At 43.3% G+C, this 20,688-nt stretch overlaps 1 protein-coding gene across 1 annotated transcript; it reads right to left on the reverse strand.

Moving 5' to 3' along the window:
- Window positions 1–684: 684 nt before the first annotated feature.
- LOC139685891 (uncharacterized) lies at window positions 685–2,505 on the reverse strand. The gene is made up of 4 exons (XM_071583021.1): window positions 2,398–2,505; window positions 1,909–2,083; window positions 1,724–1,824; window positions 685–1,542 (listed from the first exon to the last, which is right to left on the reverse strand). The coding sequence occupies exons 2-4, from the start codon at window positions 2,051–2,053 to the stop codon at window positions 1,000–1,002; spliced, it is 789 nt and encodes a 262-aa protein (XP_071439122.1). The 5' UTR covers window positions 2,054–2,083; window positions 2,398–2,505; the 3' UTR covers window positions 685–999.
- Window positions 2,506–20,688: the final 18,183 nt, after the last annotated feature.

Consider the following 20,688-nt stretch of genomic DNA (forward strand, 5'->3'; position numbering starts at 1 on the left):
GCAGAATCTTAAATAGGGCAAACGGGAAGATTGATCCTTTGAAGAAAACATGAATATGAACGTGCCACCAAGAAAAATAAATCCGGCCTTTCCACCATCTTGGAGCTTGTGTGATCTGAACCAGATCACATGGTGGACTAGGATAAATCAAAAGTTATTTATTTGCAGTGAGAGCCTCTATTATCCAACGCTAATCCGAGCGGCAATAGGGATAAGTAAAAACCCAGAAAATTACAACCGAGAGGGCGCCTATATGCTAGCCAATTGCTTGAAGTGGTTATTTTGGATTAATGCCCAGCTCGACTAATCAGAGCCAACCTAGGGCTCCCAGACCACTACATAAGACGCATCATCACTTCTGACCAAGTGAAGGCTGAGGAAACTGCCGTCACCAAGAGACACCCTGACGTGGAAGAACAGCCTAAGTGCCAATGTGATAAAAATTAACCAAAATAGCGCAATATGGCAGCTCAAGATCATTCTAGAGGGTGATTTTGATAATGTAAATAGTCACACCTACAATGGCACTAATGTATATGAGTAAAACTCTATATTGTTCATAAACATAAAGCAGTAACATAGAAAGGAAGTGGTGAAGAACATGGAGTCGACAGCATTTGCATCAAAGGTTACCTGTTGCTCAAAGAGAAAGTCAACTTCATTAGCATATATCTGATGCTAACACAAAAAGCATACTTTATCAAGAGACTTTAATTGGTTTACATAAATAACAATCAAAATATTAGCTTTGAATGGCCTCTTCCCTTGTAACACAGGCAGGGACAACAAACAACATAAAACTTTAAGTAATGGAACAAAAGTCCTTTAGTGGTCAACTTCTACCACTATCAGATTGCACATATTTGTACTTTTTCCACAATGGCTCAAACAATATCAGCCATCATGGACATTTCAGACTTAAGTAAGAACATGATTGACACAGACATCTCAATGGTAAAGGAAACCCACTTAGGTAATCAAAACATATTTATTACCTACTCACTTTCTGGCTTCTTCCACTCCACTAAGTCCCTCAATACCATGCCCACAATTTGGGCAAGTTACAGATTTAGAACTACTCCTTAAAAGAGGTGTCTTGCCAGTTTTGGTTTCCTTCAATAACTTGGATCTCTTGGGCTCTATTTCATGAACTCCAACCTTTACCTCGGGAGTAATACGTTGTACCTGTCTCTGTACACGGGGGGTTCTTTTTCCGCAAGAATCTGCTTCTACAAACCAAGATGAGCTCGCTTGTACATTCAATAACGGCATCTGTCTTCGTGTATAGTTGGTTGCCGTTTCTGCATTTACATTTTCTTGGTTTTTAGAACCACTAGGTTGCTCCTGTCCCTGTAGACGGGAGCTTATGGTGCCTTCAGTACCATCAGCTTCTAAAAACTTCGCTTGACTCGCCTGTTCCGGCGATAGTGATTTCTGTGGCCTTGTGGGATTTGTGATTTCACCACTGGAATCACTGGAAACATCTACTAAATCTATGGCGTCTAGTTGATCGCACATTCGAAAACGCCTATGGAACTCAACCTGCAAGAAAATAAAACGTATTGGAGAAATCATCGAATAATTAAATGATTGAAGAGTTAACATTGCATACGTTTATTCGAGGACAATTATCTTTTTCTGATCGTCCTGCTTCATTCATTTGTCCCTCTTTCATTATATTTAGCGGTTCGTTTTTCGCATTTTATTGATAGAACCTGCTTACCAGACGTGATACTTCATCTTGGATAGTTTCATTGATTTGGTCAATGTGCTTCTTCAAAGTTGCTTTGATTGAAGCCAGGTCGCCGGTACATCGGCGGCTATCTGTAATAATTAATAGATACGTAACATTTCTTGGAAAAAGAATTATTGATAACAATTAAGAATAAAGATTCGAAGCATGCTTACCAGTATATGCTGCAACCACTGCGCGTAGTTGAGCGTTCTCGCGCTTTAGTTTCATCACATTAGCTCTCAATTTGTTCAGCGCATATGAATCCGTTTCCTGCTCATAAACATTAGTTTTCTTCGAGTTTGTTCTTCTATGACTCATCTCAAAACCTTCGGTCTTTGGATGCTAGTACTGCAGTAGAGGATAATCCATAACAATGTTAAAATATACACATGAGCTTCTAAGCTTTAACAAAGTATCTTAGCATATATGACTAATATTTCAAGGCATCACTATGCTCAAATATAACCGACAAAAATATTAGTATAACAGTAGGTAGAACGTTCTCTATGATCTCGTTCGCTTTTGGAGGATTTCCAAACTGTCAAATGATTTAAGATGCCTCTTTAATTAACATTAAAATGTCACACAACTGGTGCTGAAATGTCAAAAAAAGGACATTGACACACCGTTTAATATTTCAAAAGATTCTTTTGAAGTCTTACCCTAGATTATGGCTGAAATTCAGCTTAATTAGATGTATTTTAACAGTATGTAGCAAAATTTCAAACGGCTTAACTTTTCCACTCGCTCTTGTGCGTCCTATAGGCACTGCCACTAGAGCGGGAAATAAACGCTTTTCGTACTTCTGTTGTCAACTTATCACAAATATTTGTATTATAATTTTTCCACAAATTTCACCTTGCCATTCATGAGCACATAATTGCGCGGAGTTTTAAAAGTTAATCTTTCAGATTAACTTTTTTAAATCATAATTGTCATCATAATCATCACCTAACGTGTGTTTATTTCGAACGGAAATTTCCTCATCGACTATTAAGAATTCATGAGTGACAGCGAAGCTGTTAACTATTTTATATATTCCTTGGATATGTTCCTACTTTGCAAATAGTTTTTTTACAGCTTTGAAGACGTACGTACTAATAAGTAATTTTTTACAGTCATTTACCAGTGCATTTCTTAGTTATGGTGATAATAATTGAAGGCCTTCCACTCTAGAGCCTTGTCAGAACTGTTATCTTTCACGTCTAATCTCGTACCTTCACCCTCCCTTAACAGCTCTATCATGTGATAAAGTAATTTCATTTTCATTCCACGAATACTTTACGTAAGATTGAGCTATTCGTGTCTATTTCCCAATCCTTTTATTGTCTACTGTCGCCAATAATTTAATTTTTTTACTCCTGATGCTATAAAACGGCGTTAACACGGCCACTACTTTTGAACATTTTGAAAAAAAACCCTGCTTTATAGCCCTCTTCTATGTCCATAACCTGTTGATCTGTTTGTTAAGTTTCGATACATTTCTATTAATGCTAGGCAAATGATTAGGAAGAATTCAGTCTCTTTTCTCCCTCCCGTATCTTTACTTAACTGAACTTGGCCCACGGAGAGCTAGCCCACGACTACCCACCGGCCGTTGGAGCTCTGGATTTTTCAGTCATACCAACGTAAACATTTTAGCACGACGTAACTAAGTAAATCCCCCAAACCATTGCAGTAATCCGACTACAACGGACATCTTACACTCAGTGATACTCCCTGTAATCACTTGCAATTGTAAGACCGGGATGAATTATGTAGTAAACGATAAAGGGCCCTAGAAAGAACTCTACACTGAAGTTAGCCCAAGCGGGGGGTCGTCTTTCATAGCAAAAACAAGGTCCTAAGGAAAACGTTTTCGACGATATCTGCTGAACTAGAAAAGTACTTTTCTTGAAAATCACCAAAAACACTCGGCAATCCCCGCTCTATCACGGCGTAGGCATAAAACCCACATCCATAGAGTAATGTAGCATCCAGGGCCCAGTGCAGTCCCGAGGGTCGCCCTTTCATACAAAAAACAAGAAATTACTTAACAATATCTACTAAACTAGAACATTTTTTCTTTAATTTTTACAATACACACTGGGCACCACAATTACTTTCGGCAGTCTTTCGCTTACCCCATGCTCCTGGCCTAGTTTAGTAACTAGGGCCCAATAAGGTCACCTCGGTCGTCATCTCACACGAAAAAACACAAAGTACTTCACAATATCTCCTAAACTAGAACATTTTTTTCTCTAATTTTCACGATACACCCTAGGCTACACATGTACTTTCAGCAGTCTTTCGCTTACCCCATGCTCCTGGCCTAGTTTAGTAACCAGGGCCCAATAACCTCACCTCGGTCGTCATCTCACACGAAAAAGCACAAAGTACTTCATAATATCTCCGAAACTAGAACATTTTTTTCTCTAAAATTCAATATACACCCTAGGCGACACATGTACGAGGGTCATCCGGAAAGTAGTACCCGTTCGTGAAATAAAGACACAAAAGTAAATATTAACAAACATAAAAAATTTTATTTGAAAGAGGATACTTTAAACTACTTCTCAACATAATCTCCAAGCAAATTAAGGCATTTGTCATAACGTGTGACAAGTTTCTGTATTCCTGCTGCATAGTCCTTCGCCGCCAGCTCATTGAGATACGCGAGGGACCCATCTTGCACAAATTTTTGCATAATGCAGATGGTGTTTAACAATTTCATGAACAATTGTTCGAGAAACATTGGGAAAATGCTCACAGATGTCATCAATTGTGACGCGCCGATCGTTCCTCACGAATTCGTCAACTGAGCTCACCAGTTGGTCTGTAATGACAGACGGTCTCTCCGAACGCTCATCGTCGTGTGTGTTCCCCCTCCCCATGTTGAAGTTGCGACACCACCGCCGAACAGACGACTCGTCCATTACATTGTCTCCATACACCTCCTTTAATTGGCGATGAATATCACATGGGCGAACGTTTCTTGCATTGAGGAATTTAATCACTGCCCTCACTTCACAACTGGCGGCGTTCTCAATTTTTTTAAACATTGTAAACAATCACAGAAACAACACAGGCAATGCTAGCGTCACGCAACTTGGCTCAGAGAAGGCAGACAAGCCACTGAAGCTATCTGACCTCGTCCAGCGGCTACTCGCGTCGTCAGCACTTCATGCGGCACGAACGGGTACTACTTTCCGGATGACCCTCGTACTTTCAGCAGTCTTTCGCTTACCCCATGTTCCTGGCCTAGTTTAGTAACCAGGGCCCAATAACCTCACCTCGGTCGTCATCTCACACGAAAAAGCACAAAGTTCTTCACAATATCTCCTAAACAAGAACATTTTTTTCTCTAAAATTCAATATACACCCTAGGCGACACATGTACTTTCAGCAGTCTTTCGCTTACCCCATGCTCCTGGCCTAGTTTAGTAACCAGGGCCCAATAACCTCACCTCGGTCGTCATCTCACACGAAAAAGCACAAAGTTTTTCACAATATCTCCTTAACTGGAACATTTTTTTCTCTAAATTTCACAATACACCCTAGGCTACACATGTACTTTAAGCAGTCTTTCGCTTACCCCATGCTCCTGGTCTAGTTTAGTAGCCAGGGCCGTTTAAAAGTGACTACGACACGACACTGAACTTGGCCCACGGTAAAGGGTTATCTCAGCTGACTTTCTAAGAATTTCAAAATATCTCCTTAACTAGAACATTTTTTTCTCTAAATTTCACAATACACCCTAGGAAACACATGTACTTTAAGCAGTCTTTCGCTTACCCCATGCTCCTGGCCTAGTTTAGTAACCAGGGCCCAATAACGTCACCTCGGTCGTCATCTCACTCGAAAAAACACAAAGTACTTCACAATATCTCCGAAACTAGAACATTTTTTTCTCTAAATTTCACAGTACAACCTAGGCTACACATGTACTTTCAGCACTCTTTCGCTTACCCCATGCTCCTGGCTTCGTATGGTAACCAGGGCCCACCAAATGTGACAACGACACGACACTGAACTTGGCCCATGGAGATAGGTTTTTTTATAGTTTGTTCTTTTATGCACTCAATATTATCTGAAATACGACCGTTTTTTTCTTCTTTTCAGTGTCACATAGTAGACCAATGATTTAATGGAAACACACCAAGTCAGCAATCTTTTTCCTAATTCATTACTTATAGGTTTTTTTTTCATTTTAGCACCATATTCCGGTCACAGATTCCTCATTTTCACACTTCCTCCTGATTCTTCACTTCTCTCCATTTTCTTTCTCTGATGTCTTGAGCTGCGAAGATGGGATTGAATGAAAAGGTCTTAGAAGGTATGTATGGATTACCTTTTTTTGTATTATTAGTAGTGTTCATTAATACATCACGGTTTTTGTTTATCTGCAAGTTATTCCACATCACCCGAAGAGGTTACTCGCTAGATGCGTTTCTCTTTGTGCTTGGAGAAGAAACGAGCGAAAAAGAGATCCCCGGGAGGCATATGAGAAACCGCTCGCTCTTTCCCTTAATTACAAAGGGAGCATCTCCTGCTCTGATTTAAGGGATTAACTTCTGTTTAATTTTTTTCAACAATATATTCATACCTTTGATGTTCAAATGAATTCCGTCTAACCTCTTCCTGTTTGGGTGCCCTATCCACCTGAAAGAAATATTTTGAGTGTTGAACTTCTTATTGAAATTTTACGGAAGAATATTTAAGAATAACGATTACCTCTCAAAATATTGTGTTTTTATCGTTCCGTTGGCATTGACGAATAAGCTTGCCGCGTCAATCACCCTTATCCCCCCTAATAATGAAAGTAGCAGAAGATATATTTTTTATCTGTATGAAAAAGGAATAAAAAAGACATAAACACAGTAATCAACCCGAAGGTCGGTTTGGTAGGTGATGGTAGAGTTCACCCATTACTAAGCCCGACTGCGTGTGAAATCCCCACATTAGGGTAGGGGGGCCAGTTCCTTTCCCTGTGCTGGCCGGTTATGGTTTCCCAGGAATACCTGGTACCCGAAAAATTATTCCAGCTTGGGTGGAGCTGCTGGTGTCCATAGACTTGCCCGAGAATGGAACCCGGGCCTTCTACTCTGTAGTCAAACGCTCAACCCCTAGGACTACCGCGACCGTCGAAAAAGAAATATGTAACGACATTTTGTGAACTTACTTTTTCGCCAATTCAAAATTGCTTTGTTTAATGCCTCCAGAAGCGCCCTATATTTGGAACAATGCCAAAACCTTGGTGCTGGTATCACGGTTAACAGTGTTATTCTGCATCCTCTGTTCCATAAAGTTCTCACTAAGGAGCAGTAGCTACCCCTTAATGAGTGAAACTTAGTCCCCTGTAATTAAATCAGTCAGCAATGGTGGGCATATTAATTAATGTTATCGTCTCTCAAGTTTAAATGGGTGAACATAATACCTTAGTGAAGTCATTGCAACCAATCAATACAATGACTTCTTCGTTTATCGCGTTAACAATTTGGGTCCTCCTCTTCAACTCCTCGGTTGTCCGTCCTGAGACACACATTCCGATACGGGCAGGATTAACTATAAAACCACGAAGTAAATGATATTAGAAATAAGCAAAACTACCGTATGAAAGAGTAATCCTCATAAAATCCAACGCACCATCTTGCAGCCTATACCCAATGTTTGAGGCGACCCTAACAAAGGAGTCACCCAACATCTCCGCCCGGAACACTTTTGGTCTCTCATTCTGAAACGAAGGAAACAACATAGAAAGTACCTTAAATGTAGAAAGTGAAAAATTTGATGACACAAAAAAATGTAATTCGTATAACGGGGACACATTTTTACGGTTGCATAAAGTACGTGAGAAGATGAAATGTGCAGGTCACTTACCACGGGAATCATTGTTGTAACTGAAGAAAAATGTTCACATCTCTTTGAAAGTTGACGAACGCGCCTAGACAAAAAATGTCACGTGTTTCTTTATTCGTGGAGAGGATTCATGGGTGGACAATCCCTATTGGCTTGAACGACGGACGAAAACGAATTGGGAGGCGAAGGGTGTTGGTCGACCATCTGTTAAGGGTAAATCCTGGTTAAACCCAAATAGGAGAGGTCCCACTGCGTCAAAAATCATGTGAAAGGGGAAATACTGCCGAGGACATCAACAATAGCCATCGCTCTCGAGGCGAACCCCGTCGCAGCGGGGAGCATGCCTTTGGGTTCAAGGTTGGTGCGTACTCGGGGACGAATTCTTCCATCGCGTATCGGTTTTCCCGGAGGTGATTCCAGTACCATTCTTCAATTAATTGGAATAGACAAAGCTTTTGCAGCAGTCGTCATGCCAACATTGTTCCTTTAATGACACCAATCTTCCGATTTCCTGAAAACTTCGTTTTCATCTAAACACAAGTGTACGCATGCAAAGCATTCCCCGCTAGCCACCGCGAGGACGTACGGTGGCGGGTGTGACGTCATCAGCCGCACAAGAACATTCCCGATGGTGACACCTGAACACAAAGATTTGTTTTATCGTGCACTGGAACAAGTTCATCACGCGAAAGAAGGGACTTACATGGATAAATACTCAATAACAGGATACGTATAATAAAATCATGCGGGAGAATATTAATGAAGATGGGTCTATTAAATACAAAAACATTCAGGTAGTCAGGGAAATATATGCACAGCCAATAGTATTTGTCTACGCGCTTGCGATCATATCTATTTTTATCTTCATTGGTCCAAGGAAAAAAAGACACTTTAAATCCATTCCATCTACAATCTTTTTCCCTGATTTTACGTGATCTACCATAGCACCTGTAATTCAACCAACGGTGAAGTAGTGGCTCTCATGCTAATTATTCTAATAGTGTGTCGACGTTGCTACCTTGTTCGTTGCGGGTTTTCACTAACCTAGCTGCTCTACGTTGCACTGGAGCTTGTTCCAAAATTAAGGCAATGTCGTGAGGATGCCATACACCTGCGGTATTTTTTAGGTTGGGCCAAAATAATGTGAAATGACAAAGCTCTTTAACCCTGTCATTTTAATGCCCAAGCATCCTTTAGATGAATCCTAACTTTTATTTTCCAACTTTAACAATTGTCTTTTTCCCAGGACATACGTATCCTTAGTTATCGTTACAACGAAGTTTTTACCGTTTCTAAGCTTGCTACGTCGTTTCCCTGTTTAGTGAGTTTTCGGGAGAAATTCTTTCGCTCCAAGAATTTATCGAAACACATTTATTCAAATGTTATCCTGGCACCACTTTTGAATGGAATGATTCCCAGGTTCCCTATGATTCCCCATAGTTCCTAATGATTGAATGATTCTTAATTATTCCCTATCTTCATTACTGGATATTTCCCTATACTATTGGCACTCGTATATCACTGCATCGTCAGCAAATGTGGATCTCAAGTTTATAATAAACTTCGTTTGTAAACATCGCAGCAACGTGAGTGTTATTATTGCCAGACATTAAAACGTGTTGGGCGAAAAGAGGTAGTTGTGTCTCACAAGATCTACCTCTTCGTGATCCATGATGGATTGTAATCAATAAAAAAACGTTTTAGAAATGTAACCCCTGTTGTAGAGGAAAGAAGACATTAAGCATGCTGGAAAGCATGAAGGGAGATGAAAAGGACGCGCAGTTATTTCAGGACCCTACAAGCCACCGCTGGGGTGTTTGGCAGAGGGTGAATACACACCAGACTAATTTTGAGAAGAATATGGCCCCTACTGCGGCGCGACAATGTTATTCTGACCCCCTATCGGTCGTGAAAAAATAGCATCTTGAATCCATCTATTCTACACTTATTCATTCTAACTTTATTGACAAGATGCCTCCTACCGTAGTATGATGGGGGTGATAATAAATGTTCAACCTCACTGATACAGAGACATCCTTCCAATTTATCCAAGAGATTGAATCTGTAATTTAATTTTCGCCATGTGAGTGATTCCCAGCCTGGTTCCTCTAATATTTTGGATACGCTACTAAGTTGTTGTTTTGCGGTATATGTGTTTGCATGAGTGTTGGATTAAGGGATTTTTGCATGATTGTGTGCGCTGCTGTGGGTGTAATTTTCCACGTTGTTGTTTTGCATGTGGTATTGTTCCTTTTTACGGTTGGTGACCTAACACCCCCCGCCACACGCCCTTGCGGCGGCTTGCGGGGTATTATGTAGATGTAGATGTAGAAGTTTATCATTGTACAAATCCAGCTCCTCAGCGATGAACGCGATCTATTTTGGCAATCAATCCAACTTCGTCAGGATTCCTTTTTGATGATTCATTAACGCCTTTCATGGGGAGCACATATCGGGACAATATGCGGATCGGCTTTAAAGAAACTTGGCTTCATAAAACGGGTGGTGGGGAAATGTAATGAAAAAATAAAAAAATTTAAAGGGAGGTGTTATTTTGCTCTGGTTAGACCCTCATTAGGAATATGCTGAAAGTATTTGGGATCCTTGGGAGAAAATTTGGCAAAAAGAATTAGATGAAGTCCAGAGAAAATCCTCTAGATTCGTTAAAAACTGTTATGATAAGAACACAAGCGTGACAGGTCTCTTAGGGGATTTAGGCTGGGAACCACTTGAGTTACGAAGAGAACAAGCGAGGCTTAGACTTTTATAAAGGTTCAGAACAAACGAGTTTAACTATGACACTGAAGGAATCATAATGGCCCCACACTACTTAGATCAGAACACAAAGATAAAATAAGGGAGATAGATTCCTGTACAGATAGATACAAATACTCATTCTTTCCCCGAAAAATCAGAAATCATAATAGTAAGAAACCGAAGACAATTTAGAAATATTAAAAACATTGAATTTACAAGTCGGAACAAAATTAAACATTGCAAAGATGTTAGGTATACTTTCAGGTGCATGCGTATGTTAGTTTGTAGTTTGAGTGTTTGCATGTGTGTGGGGTGTAAGTGTTCTTGCATGAATGTATGCCATTTTTGTGGATGTATGATTTTGTGGTTTTTGCATGCGGTTTTTTTTCTTTTCTAAATTACGGGTGGAGTCCTAATACCCCCCGCCACACGCCCTTGCGGCGGCTTGCGGGGTATTAAGTAGATGTAGATTCCATATACTAGCAGCATATTCTAAACGAGGCCTAACCAGCGAAAGATAACATTTCTCTTTCACCTTTTCATCACATATACCCAGTACTCTTCGGATAAATCCTAACTTTTTGTTAGCTTATCCACAAATTTCCCGTATGTGCCACGAGAGGTCGTGAGTCAGGGTAACGCCTAGGCATTTAATTCAATTTACTCATCCCATGTCGGTGTTTCCAATGCAGTAGTCGTTCGTGTGGGAATTGCTATTTTTCTAGAAATTTATCATGACGCATATTTTGAAGTTTAATTTTAATTTCCAAGGGTCGCCCCAGCATTGCATAGCATTATGGTAATCTGAAAATGCTGTTGTGTCCTCAGGATCGCGGATATCACGGTAAACCACTACATCGTCGGCAAATAAACGTATCTTACTATTAACCAAGGAGTCAATGTCGTTAACGTTGAGAAGGAATAAAAGAGGTCCCATAACATTTCCCCGGAGGATAAGCTGAAGTGAATTCAACTGCATCAGATGCAACAGCATATGTGACCTCCCTTTGTACGCCGAGAATCAGAAAAGATAACCTCCATTCAATGCGTACATTTCAGATAATACATTTTTTATTTATTAATATATACCCAGCAAGCCACGGCCAGAGTGCTTGGCAGGGGGTGAAAACACACCAGGCTAATGTTGACCCGGATATTTTTACCCTTACCGCGGTCGAACAATGTCATTATGATCCCCTATCGTTCGTGGAAAAAATGTCAACTTAAATCTATCTGTTCTACACTTAATCTCTGTGATTTTATTTGCATGATATCTCCTACCGTAGTGCGATTTGGCGAATAAAACATTTTCAACATCATTCCTTGAAGAGACGTCCTATCAATTCCTGCGAAAGGTTTAATCTTTTATTTCACCTTCGCTCCGCGAGTGATTCCGAGCCTAGCTGCTCTAATATTTTGGATACAGAACTTTGTCAATCAAAACAACGTTTTACAAATCTAACTAAATAAGGAGAATACAAATTTATCTGGAAACACATTAAGCGCAATATATTCCCTGGACCCGATGAAATATTTTCAATAATGTATTATTAGAACAATGATGTATGATTAATAATGACATTAATTATGTGCTTTTAAAATAATATTATTACAAAATGTATAATAACCCCATCTTCCAACGGTAGGCGAAATCATGTCCACCAAAAAAGAAGGATTATGTAATGAAAAAGTTAAAGAGAGGTGTTATTTTGCTCTAGTTAGACCTCATTTGGAATATGCCGCAAGTATTTGGGATCCGTGGGAGAAAATTTGGCAAAAAGAATTAGATAAAGTCCGGAGAAAATCCGCTAGATTCGTTAAAAATTGTTATGATAAGAACACAAGTGTGACAGGTCTCTTAGGGGATTTAGGCTGGGAACCACTTGAAGTGCGGAGAGAACAAGCGAGGCTTAGACTTCTACATCTACATCTACTAAATACCCCGCAAGCCGCCGCAAGGGCGTGTGGCGGGGGGTGCTAGGACACCACCCGTAACTTTTAGACTCGCCCGTAACCCGTAGACTTTTCGAAAGGTTCAGAACAGACGAGTTTAACTATGACACTGAAGGAATTATAATGGCCCCACACTACTTAGATCAGAACACAAAGATAAAATAAGGGAGATAGATTCCTGTACAGATAGGTACAAATACTCATTCTTTCCCCGAACAATCAGAAATCATAATAGTAAGAAACCGAAGTCACTTTAGAAATATTAAAAACGTTGAATTTACAAGTCGGAACAAAATTAAACACTATAGAGATGTTAGGTATACTTTCAGGTGCATGTGTATGTAAGGTGAAGATTGAGTGTTTGCATGTGTGTGGGGTGTAAGTGTTCATGCATGAATTTATGCCAAGTTTTTTTTTTGGATATATGATTTTGTGGTTATTGCATGCGGTTTTTTTTCTCTTTCTTTTCTAAATTACGGGTGGTGTCCTAACACCCCCCGCCACACGCCCTTGCGGCGGCTTGCGGGGTATTAAGTAGATGTAGATGTAGATTATGTATTGGGAAGAAAAAATTTCATGTGTCAGTTTTTCCAGGTGCGATGAGGGATCACAATTGCATTGTCCGACCGCGGGAGTAGGAGAAAAAATCTGGTCAAAATAGGTCTGCTGTGTATTAATCTCCAGCCGCACACCCTAGCGGTGGCTTGCAGGGCACTAATATTGTTTTTTAACTTTATATGTAACCATCCTCCACTTTCCACATGCTCAAACTGGATTTAGCCATGCCAACGCACTTCCATTCAAACAGGAGAACAGCAGACTTATGTTCCGTATGTCCCCGTCATGCAAGGTCAAGGTATGTGAAATGTCTTAGTATGAAATAACTCATCCCGATAGTAAGGAGTTATTCATGAAGAATCCGCTCGGTCTCCTCCTGGGTCAATCTGGCTTCACAAAGTTGCAATCTTTGTTCACAATATTTATCGTTCCATCGAGAGAATATAGTGTTCCAGCATAAGATTTTTCATCACTTTGAAAGAGCTTCCGAAGTTGAATGAAGTGAAAATTTTGGGATAGATATTTTTTTTACATATTTTAGTACCATACTCGTCATCGCTAGGCCGCGTGCCGTGGGGGGGCAGATACTCTTTTAGGTGAAAGTATAGCAATTGAGACTGCACGGTAGCAGGCAACGAGTAATCGGACATGAGGTTAGCTGATATGTGAAAACCTGTGGTTTATCGAAGTCTTTTCATTCTGTATTTGCTCTTTACGTTGCGTTCTTACTTGGGTTTTTTCCGACCAGCTTGGGATTTCCACTTTCCCCTCGCTTTCCCCATTTCCCTTGTCCCTGCATGACGGTGGCCCTCCCTTTTTCCCACCTTTGTGGACATTTAATGGTGTTCATTGTAAACATAAGCTTTCCTCGAAATGAAATGATGTTCTGTATCCTTTTTAAGCACGTAGGGCCGGGAGAGGGAAACAAAGGAATCCCCAAAGGTTCCCAATGCCTCCAAAGGTCCTCCTTGGCACACACCCCCTCCATAAAACTCCTCAGGCGAGAACGAAGGGAAAGATTCCTAATCTCGTCGTTTAAGGCCGACGAAATATGCTTTCCCGGGAAAAACCGGTGTCGTCTGTTTGCGCATTTCCTTTCATGGTGCCGACTGCCAACCCCACTTGTACTTCAACACCGTAGATAGGAGCAAGAAAGCACCCCCTTAAACGGGGTTTCCGTATTGTTTTTATTATATTTCAATGTATATTTTATCAATTCTTGTAAAACTGTGCTTTACGGAAATAAAAACCTTTAAACTGGAACTGAAAAACAACGCTGTCGCACTTATATTTTTAACTGGAGAAGTCGTGAAGCTGTAGTGCGAAAAAATTGATACTATGTTGCCTTATGAATACCTTTATGTGACGCATACACTTGATTACTGAGAAAAACTGAGAAAATATTGTAACTTTTTTATTCATGTGTAACAATTACTTGACGTGTTTTTCTTGATAATCAGGTAGACGCCGCCAAGCCACGGAAATTGTCTTCCTTTATATAAGAAAGAAACGGATCTTATCCGGATTCCATCATAAGTACTTCAAGCTCACGGGGCATATGAGTTTCCTTGCAGCAAAGTGAATGATGACGGCATCAAATGGTATTGTTAGATTCAACCACTGCAATAAAATAACAGAGGTATATGCACCGTCGCACTCAAGCAGTCGTTCGTCGTATACATGGTCACAATAACCCTTCAAGTGCGTGTGGCTGGGGCTTCTAGTTCACAGGGCATTCCACTTATACTGTTATGACAATGGCAACAAATAGTGTCCAACGCAAAACTATTCATTACCGGTTAAGTGTCCTCATTAGTCACCACGGTAAGTTCTTACCAAAATACAATCAAAGCTTGCGTGTTGTTGGGTGGCTTTCGTGCTGCATCCTGGGGTGCAGTTTTTTTTGGTTTGTGGTATATGTGTTTGCATGAGTGTTGGATGAAGGGATTTTTGCATGATTGTGTGCGCTGCTGTGGGTGTAATTTCCCATGTTGTTGTTTTCCATGTGGTATTGTTCCTTTTTACGGTTGGTGAACTAACACTCCCCGCCACACGCCCTTGCGGCGGCTTGCGGGGTATTATGTAAATGTAGAAAGTTATTCCATGGCAAAAGTAGCTTTTCGTAAAGCGCTCGCTGATTTCAGCAGAAAATGTTAAGGCTATTTCTAGGAAAACTTAGTCAACATTAATTTTTATCAAATATTTGGAGCCAAGTTACACAAAGATTGTGAAGTAGGTAACACAACGCCAAATTTAGTTGATAGAGGAAAGTACGCAGCAATTACAGGACAATCTACGTGACATCAATTTCAGGCAAGGATATAGAACACATAATCACCACGACTATTAGGGGGCAGAACGACAGTATTGTTTGATCAAGACTCGGAATGGCCCTACAGTGGACAGATTCCACTGCTTAAATAAGGCCTTCTATTTATAACGGTTCCCTGAGCCTTCTTTTTCTGGGTAATCTGCACAATCAAACTGACATTTGTGTCGAGCTGTGTATTGGGATTGTGCATGTTTGACTGATGACCTCGGTTTTTCGTGGCAATATTTAGTACTTTCTTTGTGCTCTGCAAGGCACCGCCATAATGTGTGGCATAGAGTGAACACACGCCAGACTAATTTTGACCCGAATATTTTTATCCCTACCGCCGCCGGACAACATCATCGGGATCCCTTTTCTTCGTGGGAAATTTGCACCTTAGTTCTATCTGTTCTACGTTTAACCTCTCTGATGCAATTCACTTGATCTTTTCTGCCGTAGTACGATGACAGTAATAAAACATTTTCAACATATTCCTTGAAGAGACGTCATTTCAATTCCTGCGAGCGATTTAATCTGTAATTTAACTCCATTCCGTGAGTGATTCCGAGCTTAGCAGCTGTAATAATTTTCATGCTCTGCTCGGTTTGTCATTACAATGTCTTACAAATCTAACTCCTACCCACGCTGCACGCGATCCAAGTCGACAATAAATCCAACCTCGTGAATATTCCATACTCTTGCAGCATTTTTTGAATGAGACCTAACCAGCGAAAGATCACATTTCTCTTTCACCTTTTCATCGCATTAACCGAGGACTCTCCAATTAAATTCCAATTTTTTTTTTAGCTTTCCACATATCCCTCGTTCATGTTTCACCGAGGAAACGAAGGACATTAATTCCGTAGTTAATTGGCCGATGATGTTTTGGTTCACAGAGATATCCGTAACCCTGAGGATATAGCAGCTTAACGCCCAAAGAAGCGTTTGCATTCGTATAAAATCCATTTATAGTAAGCTAGCAGCTTACAAACATCTAACAAAAATAACCAGTTAAGCGATAAGCATTATAACATGGTTATAATGCTTATCGTATTTTTTAATGTCATTTTTCCCACGGACGATAAACGATCAGAATAACGTGAGTAGTCACCCCCTGTCCCACACCCTAGCGGTGCCTTGCAGGGTATAATGTAACCTATCATTATTATAAATGAGTAAAAGCATTGTCAATCTAAAGACCCAATTAGGTTTGCCAACGTCTGCTCTTCTTTCTAAAATGACAATATATCTCACTTTGCCACTAGTTTCCGAAAGGAATTGTTACCCTATTAATGGGTGGCTTTATCCTCAAAAGGTAAACAACTATGCGCTAGCACAAAAACCCTAGCAAATGACGAAGACATATCTAACTTAACCAAGGCTGGCACTGGCTACTAAACTAGGTGTAGGGTTCCACGTGGTTAGGTAGGAATAATGCTGGTGATATTGGATAGTAAGGTTTATTGCGGCGACTTAGTACGAGTACATTATGGAAGGTCCTCGATGAAGCGACTGACGGACTCGATCTGGACACTACGGTGGATGCGCGCACACTACTTGTGCGGAGTCATTGCCGCCAGGCCATTCTGGTCATTGCCGCTCGGCCCTCTAGGGCAATTGCAGACAATTGAGAATCGAGGCTCGAGCGCATCGTCGGACAAGTGAGAGTCGAGGCGCGAGCGCGTCGTCTGTCGCTACAGCACCCCCTCACCAGTGACAGTGGTTATCCTGGAACGAAAGAGAAGGAAACGAAAAGGGGGAAAACAAAACAATGGGAAACTGGGTCCGGAGCGGTGGGGACAGCTCTACGTTGAAAAGTCTCTCAGATGCGCTGGGAAACGGACTCTCCTTCCGGAACGGGTTGCTCGCCCCTCAGCTGGGCGAATGGGAGCCTGGGGTGTCGGCGCTGCATGGGGTGCCGGTGCTGTCTGAGGGGCTGCCTGGTTCGCCAAAGGAGCTCTCCATGCCACTACGGGTGTAGCCGTTGTCGGTGATAACAGGGTAGGGGATGGTGATCCCTCTGCTCCGTGTGGAATCTCACAGGCGATGATGAAGGCCGGTTTCAGGCGATCTATGGATACTCGCCTTTCTCGGCCTCGGATGCGAAGCAAATAAAACTTGCTCTCCCTTTGAAGTACCGCAAAGGGTCCTTCGTATGGCGGCTGCAAGGCGCCGCGGGCTCTGTCAACCCTCACGAAAACATGTGATGAGGACTTCAATGACTTAAAAACGAAAGTTGGCCGAACGCCATGTCGTGTAACGGCTTGAGGGCTTAATCTTGCCATATGTTTCTTCAGCTGCACCACGTAACTAGTTTGGTCACCCATACTGAAGTCCTGCGGTGGGGAAAGGAATTCACCCGGGAGTCGCAGCGGTTCTCCGTACACCAGCTCAGCTGCGGTACTCTTTAGGTCCTCCTTCCAAGCTGAACGGAGACCCAGAAGTATGGCAGGCAGTACGTCCACCCAATCCTCTGTCTCGTGACACCGAATTGCGGCCTTCATTTGGCGGTGGAGGCGCTCAACTAGACCGTTGGAGGCTGGGTGATAGGCCGTCGTTCTTAGGTGAGTGGCACCAGAGAGGTCTGCCAACTTTCTAAAAAGCTGACACTCGAATTGGCGGCCCTGGTCTGTAGTGATGCGCTCGGGGGTACCAAATCGCGAGATCCACTCGCGGAAAAAGACTCGCGCCACCGCCTCGGCTGTTGTATCCTCGATCGGGATGGCCTCAGGCCATCTCGTGGAACGATCGATCAACGTCACACAGTACCGGAAACCTCTGGAAAAGGGTAGGGGACCTACCAGGTCTAAATGTACGTGATCGAACCTACGGGTGGGAGTGGGGAAAACACCAATGGGAGCAGAAACATGTCTTGAAACTTTTGACCGTTGGCACGATAAACATGTTCGTGCCCACTCTCTACAGTCTTTTTTGACTGATGGCCAAACAAAACGCTCCGACACGAGCCGCGCAGATGCCTTGCAGCCAGGGTGGGATAGGCTGTGGAGCGAATGGAAAACTTTCCGCCGTAATGCAGTTGGGACAAAAGGTCGAGCCGTTGGGGTGGAAAAATCACAGTACAGGGAAACGTCACTGTCGGGGAGGCTGACCTTTCGGAACGCGAGGGAGGATGAATCCGTGCGGATGAGTGCGGCAAGTTCTTCGTCCTCTTCCTGTGCCTGCGCGAGGACATCGTGGGGCACCGCCGGGGAAACTCCTTCAACACGCGAGAATGTGTCCGCGACCACGTTCTCCTTTCCTGCGACATACTGTATGTCCACCGTGTACTGGCTAATATAATTTAAATAGCGGAACTGTCTTGGGGAGCACTTATCAAGTTTCTGGCGAAAGGCAAAAACGAGGGGTTTATGGTCTGTGAATATCGTAAATTGTCTTCCCTCGACCATGTGGCGAAAATGCCGCACCGCGTCATACACGGCCAACAGCTCGCGATCATAAGGGCTGTAGTTCCTTTGTGGGCCGTTCAACTTGCGCGAGAAAAATCCTAGAGGCTGCCATCCTTCTGCCGTCTTTTGTTGGAGAGCCGCGCCAATGGCGAAGTCCGAAGCGTCGGAAAACACTGCCAGAGGTAGGTTGACATTTGGATGAGCGAGGAGTGCAGCCTGTGCAATACTCTCTTTGCACGCCTCGAACGCTTCCTTGGAAGTAGCACACCACGGTACGCGGTCTTTGCCCTTAACATTTCCCTTCAAAAGATCACTCAATGGCGCCTGGAGTGTGGCGGCGCCGGGCAGGAAACGACGGTAAAAATTTATAAGGCCCAAAAAATGTCTGAGGCCTTTCACCGTTTGCGGTAAAGGGAAACTCTTAACGGCCTCTACTTTTTCTGGGAGCGGCCTAGTGCCTTTCCCAGACACAGAATATCCTAAAAAAATTACTTCCGGCTGGAAAAACAAGCACTTCGAGGGGTTTAAAATCACACCAAATTTTTTCAAACGTTCGAACAACTGGGTGAGATGGGTCGTGTGCTCCTCCTCGGAAGTGGATGCCACCAGGATGTCGTCGATGTAGGCGAAACAAAAATCCAGTCCCCGTAGGACCTCGTCCAAGAAGCGTTGAAATGTCTGGGCCGCGTTTCGCAATCCGAACGTCATACATGTAAATTCGTACAGGCCAAACGGTGTCGTTATGGCTGTCTTCCCAATGTCCTCCGGGTTGATGGGAATTTGATTATATGCCCGCACTAGGTCCACTTTGGAGAACACTGTCTTACCGAGGAGGTTGTGGGCAAAATCCTCGATGTGCGGCACCGGGTACTGATCCGGGACGGTCCTCGCATTAAGCGCCCGATAATCGCCACAGGGGCGCCACTCGTCTCCCTTCTTTGGTACGAGGTGCAGGGGAGAAGACCAACAACTCTCGGACGGGCGCGCAGTCCCAGCGCGTAGCATGGCACTGAATTCGTTTTTAGCTATACGAAGTTTATCGGGGGCCAATCTCCTGGGTCTGCTGGAAACCGGTGGGCCTGGGGTGGTGCGAATGTGATGGACCGTTGAGTGGAGGGGGGCCTCGGGTGAGCCGGCGGGCCGCGTGATTTCCGGGAAATCCGCGAGGATGTGATGACACCTCATGTCACTTTTTAGCGCTTTTATGTGTGGGAAAGGTTCGCGCACAGCGATTCCGCTCACTTTCAAGGTTGTGATGCCATCTATGAGGCGCTGATTTTTCATGTCGACCAGTAAGCCGTAAAATCTAAGGAAATCAACGCCAATGATGGGGTTTGTCACATCAGCTACCACAAAACGCCATCGAAAATCCCGCCTGAAGCCGAAATTGAGGAGCAACTCCTTGCATCCGTACGTTGCGATGACGCTGTCATTTGCTGCATACAGTTGGTATGATGACTTCTCGCGGTGGCCGTGAACTAAGGCCCGAGGGTATACGCACAGATCGGAACCGGTATCCACGAGAAACCGTCTCTTGCTGGTGGAGTCGATTATGAACAGGCGGCCTACAGGAGGGCGTTGATCGGCTGCCGCGTCTACCGACTGCCCTGCTGGTTTTCCGGGGTGAAGGTGCAGGGGGAAGTGCACCGGCGGGCTGCGTCCCCCCACCTGGTATGGTACCAGCATACTCCATCCTGTCGCACAGCGTTCCGGGAGTGAGAGCGATGGCGGGAACTGCTTCGTGTGTGTCCGCGGGACCGCGAGCGTGCACGAATCGGGGAGGGATTGCTGACCTGTGCAACCACCGTCGCGGACATCTGGCTCATCTGGGCCGCTAATGCCGCCACCTGGCGGGTCAACTCTTCAACCCTCTGCAGCATGGCGTCGCTGGTAGACGCGCTGGATACCTGAGGCTTGGGCGCTACCTCGTGGACGCGATCCGCCAAAATGGCGAATCCGTCCAAATCGCCGCCATCTTGGACGGTCACAATGGCACGCGTGGTGGCCGGCAGGCGATTCAGCCACAGCGTCCGTAAAAAAGTATCCGGAACGGTAGGTCCGGCGAGGGTACAGAGGTGCCGTAAAAACTGCGACGGCTTGCGGTCGCCTATTTCCTCGTGTTCGAGGAG

This window comes from Hetaerina americana, unplaced genomic scaffold, assembly GCF_022747635.1.
Source record: "Hetaerina americana unplaced genomic scaffold, ioHetAmer1.1.p SCAF_12, whole genome shotgun sequence".
Lineage (NCBI taxonomy): Eukaryota > Metazoa > Arthropoda > Insecta > Odonata > Calopterygidae > Hetaerina > Hetaerina americana.